We start from the raw sequence: 7021 nt of genomic DNA, 5'->3' as shown, positions 1-7021 counted from the left end.
CCCGCCGAGTCAGCTGTGTGCCGAGGCCTGTGGGGGCCGTGAGGGTGCAGAGAGCACCGGGAGTAGGGGTAGGGCCTCCCTCAGGGAATGTGCAGGGCCTGGTCATGGGAGGGCATTGTTACATGGTAGCTGAGGTCTCACAGGAGGCCGGGTCTGGTCCCTGGCCCAGCCTAAAACAGGCTGCGTTTTGTGGGGCTGGCCGACTGGGAGCCTGGCAGGAGGGTCACCACGATGGGAGACCCTGTCAGAAATACCTTCTCTCCTTCCCATGCGCTCACTTGCTCTCTCACTGAAAAATAATAATAATAAAGAGCTTGTGGGCTGTGGGGCAGCCCAGGGCCCAGGGCTAGTGAAGAGCCTTCCAGGCCTTATGGAGAGGGTGTCACTGTCACATGGTCACAGTTGGTCCCTGGCAATCCCAGGCTAAGACATATCCTAAGGGAGTCACTCCAGGGGACACCCCAGAACCACCTTGGTCATCTGTCACCTGGAGAATAGCCCTCAGCAGCAGGGGGCTGTGCAACTGCCACAGCAGGTGAGGGGACAAAGGCCTGCCGTGGGGTGGTCAGTAACCCTACTGCCTGCCGCCTGCTAGGAGGGAGCCCCGGTGCACAACCACAGTCCGTAGTCACGGAACAAGACTGAGAAGCCTTTGTCGTTGCACCTGTGAGCGCGACTGATGGTCATGAACACTTAGCGAAGTCTCTGGAACGGTGCACCCAGGATGGGTCCGTTGTATCACAGAGATGCTGGAGACAGGTGAAGTTAGGACAGCACCGGTTTATATGGCTTAGTAACCTCCGGTGGCTGGGAAAGTCCTCAGGGGTAGGGCTGACCTGACCTGGCCGGCCTACAGCGTGGCCCACAGGCAGGCGTGTGCAGTGTGGGGAAGAGCATGGAGGCACTCTGTTGTTTAAAGTAACCCCCTCTCGGGAGAACAATCCCCTTCTCACAAGACTTAGAACACGCTCAGTTCTCTCGCAGCATGATGCTAGTTTGTCCATGAGACCAGGCCCTCCGTGAGCCGGTCACCACCATCCAGCCACCACCCTCTAAGACCAGATTCCCAAACACGTACCTTTGGAGGACAAACCATTATCCAAACCATAGCACGTGTGATCTCCATGTTTTGGTGTGTGTGTATTAACAGTAAAAAAATCTATATTAACGAGGAGTTCAAAGTCTGTGGAAGGGGCCGAGTTTATGGTGTACAGTAGTGGGTGCTCAAGTGAAGCCAAGTCCCATCTGGTGACTGTGGTGTGACTCTTGGCCTGCTCAGCCTGAAGCTCGCTGGGCACGTACACTTGTGGATAAGGTCCCATGGGCCAGAGGAGAGGGTGGCGGCGTGACCAGACCTGTGGAGGGTGCTCCTTTCTCTCTCCTTCTGTCTCTCTTACTTGTATATGCACACAGTCCATCAAAAAAAAGAAAAACATGTTCTTGGAAAAATAGAATTAAAGTATGAGTTAATTTTGATAAAAAAATGTTGAAAATTCTGTGTTTTTTAAAAAATAATAGTTTACTTATTTAATTTTATTAAATAAATTATTTATTTAATTTCTTTGTTATCATTATTTATTTTTAAAAATTTGACCAGACAGAGACAGAGAGAGAAAGGAAAAGAGGGAAAGCAAGCCGCTGGGTCCAGGACGCGAACCGCAGTTGGCCGTGTGGGAGTCCAGTACCTTAAACATCACCCCACCTGCTGGTCTCCCATGTAGTTTTTCACAATTCACATTTTCTGTGAACTTTTTAAAAACTCCTTAACTCCGGTTAACAGTGGTTCTCTGATGAAAATGGGATTGAATATTTTCTTTGTGTTTCTATTTTTTATCCAAATGTATTATAAGTAAAATAAATGATCATTATTGCAAGTAGAAAGTAGAAGTCACTTCCGGTGAGGCCGCCAGTCCCACCGCTTCCCACGGTGCCCTGCTCAGATGTGCCGAAAGACAGACCGGTCATGGGGCTGGGCTCCCCATCTTCAGGAGGCCCGTGGTCCCTGACCCCTCCTTCTCCTTCACCCTCATGCTAGTCTTCTTCCCTCTGGGTCTTTAACGCAGGACTCTCCGCCACCCACCCACCCTCTGAAAGCCGTCCCTATTGCTGTAGCTGACGAAGGAGAGTCCGAGTCGGAGGATGACGACCTGAAGCCTCGCGGTAATGGCCCCAGGATGGGGGGAGCCAGGGCCAGGCTGGGACGGGGAAGCTCCAGGGTCTTGGTCTCTGCTCGCATCGTGTGCAAGGAGGCAGGGCTCTGGCCTTAGTCATGGCTTCCCTGGGAGAGCCAGCCTGCCAGGCTGAGGCCTAGACCTGGCCGTCCATGTCCCTTCTCTCAGCTGCATGACCTTGCCAGGCCAGCCCCTCTGCAGCCGGGCCTCCTCGTCTGTGGTGTGGACAGTGGGCCTGGCTGGGGGTGGGCTGAGGAGGCCATTAGTGCGTCAGGGGCCACAGCTGCCACGAGCAGGATCAGCTGTTACCGTGCTCGGAAGGCTCCTGGGATGAGGTACCCCACCCTGCCCTGTGTCCTCCCCAGTAGGACCCCGTGTGGTCGAGCCACAGCTCAGCTCCGAGCGGGACTTGTGAGCCTCTGGCCAGGCCAGGTCGCTCACCTGCCCTCCCCGCTGTTTGCTCCCAGGCCTCACGGGCATGAAGAACCTGGGGAACTCCTGCTACATGAACGCTGCCCTGCAGGCCCTGTCCAACTGGTAGGTTGTCCCCCGTCTTGGGCCGGGGCCTGGAGCTGTCCCTGGCAGGACCTTGGGCACAGTAGCGGCAGCCACCCCCACATGGTATTGCCCAGTCGCGTGGACAAGATGCGCACCAAAATTCCCAAAACGCGCGTGGCCTTTGACCCGGCAGTCGGCTGTCAGACTTCGTCCTGAGGCGATCACTGGAGGTGGTGAGGACATGGTTCGAGCAGAGCTCACTCCTCTGGTTTGTCAGAAAGTTTAGAGGCTCGTCTGCAAGCGAGTGTAGACACATGTGGCCTCGCCGGTGGCAAGTGCAGGAGGAGGAGATGCAGCAGGACGCTTCCTGAAGTGGGAAGGGCTCAGCGGCGGGTCGGTGGGGAAGGAGGATTGGAGGCTTTGCGTGGTGCAGCCCCATTCTGGGGGAAGCTATTTTCCATCAAGGGCAGGCTGTTAGCTCCCTGAGGCCAGGGATGTGCCGTCTGCCTGCCGCAGGGCCCCTGCCTCACAGGGGTTCCCTGTAAGTGTGTGTGGGAGTGATATGTCTGTGTGGAAAAGTCAGAGGACAAGCCCCGAACTGTTCAGAGTAACTGCGCAGACAGTAGGAGGAAGGTTATTGCCTGTCTGTGTTTTCTAACCTTTCTACAGTGAATGTATTTATTTAATGCGATAACTTTTGAAAACCTAGGGGAGAGGAGAGTGGGGAGGTGGGAAGGTTTCTGCAGAATGGGCTGATGGGGGCTGGCAGGTGGCATGATTGGTATTGAGGGAGCTGGACTCCCACATGGCTGACCACTGTTTGAGTCCTGGACCTGGCAGCTTGCTTTCTCATTTTTCTCTCTCTCTCACTCTGTGCCTCTCTGGTCAGATTAAAATAAATAAATAAATAAATAAAGTTAAATAAAAAGTTCTTGGGGACCAGCAGGTGGTGTGGTGGTTAAGGCACTGGACGCTCCCACATGGCCGACCATGATTCAAGTCCCAGACCTGTTGGCTTGCATTCTCACTTTCTCTCTCTCTCTCTTTCTCCATGTGTGTCTCTCTCTGGTAAAATTAAAAGAATAAAAAAGAATGAGTAAATAAAAGTAAATAAGTAATTTTTTAAAATTCTTAAAGAAAAGGAAGAATGGGCTGATGGGAGGAGACAGGTTGGTTCTGCGGTTTATTCCTGGCAGTCCCCTGGCCTCAGGGCCGCCGTCAGGAAGCTCAGTCTGACCAGGAGAGATGGGGGTGCATTTGCTTCCCAGGACTGCCATAGGAGGTCCACAGCCTGGGTGGTTCAACAGTACAAATGTGTTTCCCCTAGTTCTGGAGGCTGGAAATCGGGTCAAGGAGGTGACGGACTTGGGTTCTTTTGAGTCCTCTCTCCTTGGCTTACAGATGCCCAAAGCCCTACCCACCCCATTTCCAGCAATCTTACTCTGTATACACGCAGGTCTGGAGTCTTTGTGTGTCCAGATTTCTTCTTATAGGGCGCTCGAATCAGATCAGATCAGGGTCCATCCTAACAGCCTTCTTCTAACTTAAATAGCCCTTTAAAGTCCCTGTCCCCAAGTGCACCACACTCCGAGACAGGAGTGAGAGCTTCCTCAGCATGCGAATTTGGAGCGCACGGTCCAGCCCTTACCAGGTGGGGTCTGGCTGGCTCTCTGCAGGCATTTCTGGATCTACGCATCCTTACCCGGTCACCGGGGGGTTTTGGGCTCTGCGCAGTAATTAGACAGTGTCACTGTCCCCTCCTCTTCTCCTCTGATTTGGCTCCTTCTCCTCCGCTCCCAGCCCTCCGCTGACTCAGTTCTTCCTGGAGTGTGGGGGCCTGGTGCGCACAGACAAGAAGCCAGCTCTGTGCAAAAGTTACCAGAAACTGGTCTCTGAAGTCTGGCACAAGAAGCGGTGAGTGACTGAGTGCCCAGCCTGGAGCAGGTGGGCAGAGCCGGGTTTTCTGTCAGGCCCCAGGAGTGGGCACTTCCTGGGGATCCAGCCCAACCTGAGAACGGCCTGCTGCCTGTGAGGTTTACAGCAAGCTGGGGGAGTGCTTTCCACGTGGGGCGACTGAGATGCAGTTTCAAGTGTCCCGCTCAAGGTCGCAGCCACTCTGCAGACGTCTGTGCTGAGGCCGGAGACGTCTTGGGCCGTCCTCCTCCCAGCTAGGACCCTGCAGGTGTGGAAGCGTGCCCATCAGAGAGCGGCTGGTGCAGGGAGTTCTGGTTCCGTGTGGAGTGGGTTCAAGGCCAGAAGCTTGGATTAGATCAGTGTTTTCAGGAAGTCGGGAGTTGAGGGTGACTTCAGTTGAGTGCATGGATACATATCCAGTGCCAAAGCAGCTTACACAGCGGCGTGCAGGATCAGATGGGCACCGCAGTCGCTCGACGGCCCGCAGGGGCAGGGCAGTGTGTGCCCACTACACTCTGTACATGCGCCCGTCTCTCCATAGCGAGATCCGGGAGTCATAGAGGTAGTTACCTCTGGGTGGTGCCATCGGGGTAGTGGTTCTTTGTTGTGTTTCTCTGCAGTTTTAGATTTCTCCATGATGAATCTGTATTTCTTTGGAAATGAGGAAACCCCAGTAAGCGCTGTGGAGTGAGAGCACAGGATGGTCCTAGTGGGCCTCACGGACTGGCAGGAACCGCTCCCTCCAGTCGGAGGGCACATTTGCCTCCTGCGGCCCAGAGATGCACAAGCCTGTGGGGCTCCTGGCCTGGGGCACCTCCCAGGCCTCAGAAGTGCCTGAGTCTACCCAGCCTTTCTGGCTGCTGCCCCCTGCTGGTGGAATCGTGTGGTGACGGCAGCCTGTGGGACTGACGGGGTGCTCTCCCTGCAGGCCCAGCTACGTGGTCCCCACCAGCCTGTCTCACGGGATCAAGTTGGTTAACCCGATGTTCCGGGGCTATGCCCAGCAGGTGAGCCATCTGAGCTGCCCTGGGGACACCCAGGGCCACCGCCTACCAGGCTTGGCTTCAAAGCCAGAACCAGAGAGGAGCCCTGCGTGGTGGTCCTGTGGGCGAGGCTGTCACTGCTGAGCCCTTCTGTGTGTGAGGACACTGGGGCTTCTCTGCAACCTGCCGTGCTCAACCTCGCATTCCAGATGGGAGTCTGAGTCTGTGGGGGGGCGGAGCCACAGAGCCGACAAATGGCGGAGGGGGCTTGAACTTGGCAGCCAGTGGCACTCTGGGCCCTCGGCTCTACACTCAGTGACCAAGGCCCCTCATCCCCACCCCACTGCAGAATCTTTCTCTCTTTTATCAAAGTAAAATTTCCATTAAAACTTTTTTATTTTTATCTAGAAAAGCCCTTGGAAGTCAGCTGTATCTTTGCATTTTTCAAAACCATGAGAGTAAGGCCAATCAGAGCGTGGCCTCATGCCCAGCTCCGCCCGAGCTTGTGGCACTGGTGCCAGGTCGCCGCCACAGGCCACGCTCAGCCCGGGGCTCCCTGCCCAGCCCACAGGCGAGCTGGCCCTGTCTGGGCTGCTGCCTCTGCCTGGACCCAGGCCCCATGGATAGAGAACTCTCATGAGTGAGCAGCCATCACCCGGGCGTCTAGCATCACCCATGCATCACAGGCGAGGAGCGGAGGCTCAGAGAGGGTCTGCATCGCACTCAGGGCACGCAACACCCAGTGGAGGCTGGGAGTCAGGCCCAGCCACACCCACTCTCACCGCAGTGCTGCCCTGACTTGACGTGGTGCCCTGCTGGTCCTTGGCTCTGGGTGAGGACAGCGAAGTAGGTCACGTGGCTGCTGAGTGACGCTGACTGGACTGCAGGGGAGGCGTCGCTTCTGTGGTTCTCACACATGTGCAGGGCGCGTGGCTGAGTCTGAAATGCAAGTGCAGCTGGGCTCTCTTAGTGGCCAAAGGGTGCTTTGGTGCTTCTGCAGGGACTGAGACTGATGGGAGCACACAGCCCTTCCGTCTAAATGACGAGGCAGGAGGAGGTGGTCTCTGGAGGGTGGTTATCCTAAAAGCCCTTCCAGTTTCTGACCCAGGACACGGATCTCCCTCCCTAATGTGACGGCTAGCTGTGGCCGATCCCCGTGGTCTTGCAGGCTGACACCCTGCCCGAGGGAATCACCTTGCCCACCCTCTCCTCTACTCACTCGTGAGCTCCTCTCCAGATCGTCCCTCGAGGCCCGGGTGTTCGGCTGGGTCTGGCTGCTGTGTGACACCTGCCTTGTGTGGGGAGGGACTGGACGGGGGCTGTGAGGAAGAGGTGGATTTGGAGCTCAGGTCACCCCCAGGGGCTGGCACCACCCGCATGTCCCTAGCTATCAGGTCAGCTGCTGCCATCGCCACCTCCCTGAGAGCCCTGAGCGAGCGCTCAGCTCTGTGGGCG

The 7021-nt window shown here is 56.0% G+C and overlaps 1 protein-coding gene across 1 annotated transcript in view; it reads left to right on the top strand.

Moving 5' to 3' along the window:
* Window positions 1–7021, top strand: part of USP20 (ubiquitin specific peptidase 20) — a gene marked incomplete in the record, with an annotated part of 41045 nt that overhangs the window by 15321 nt on the left and 18703 nt on the right. The window contains 4 exon segments of the mRNA XM_014583215.2: window positions 2064–2160; window positions 2639–2708; window positions 4470–4583; window positions 5512–5590. Of these exon segments, the coding sequence (XP_014438701.1) occupies window positions 2064–2160; window positions 2639–2708; window positions 4470–4583; window positions 5512–5590 (360 nt within the window).

The sequence above is a fragment of the Tupaia chinensis genome, unplaced genomic scaffold (genome assembly GCF_000334495.1).
Source record: "Tupaia chinensis unplaced genomic scaffold, TupChi_1.0 Scaffold144168_1, whole genome shotgun sequence".
In the NCBI taxonomy this organism is placed as follows: domain Eukaryota; kingdom Metazoa; phylum Chordata; class Mammalia; order Scandentia; family Tupaiidae; genus Tupaia; species Tupaia belangeri.
This window is presented reverse-complemented; position numbering and strand designations above follow the sequence as displayed.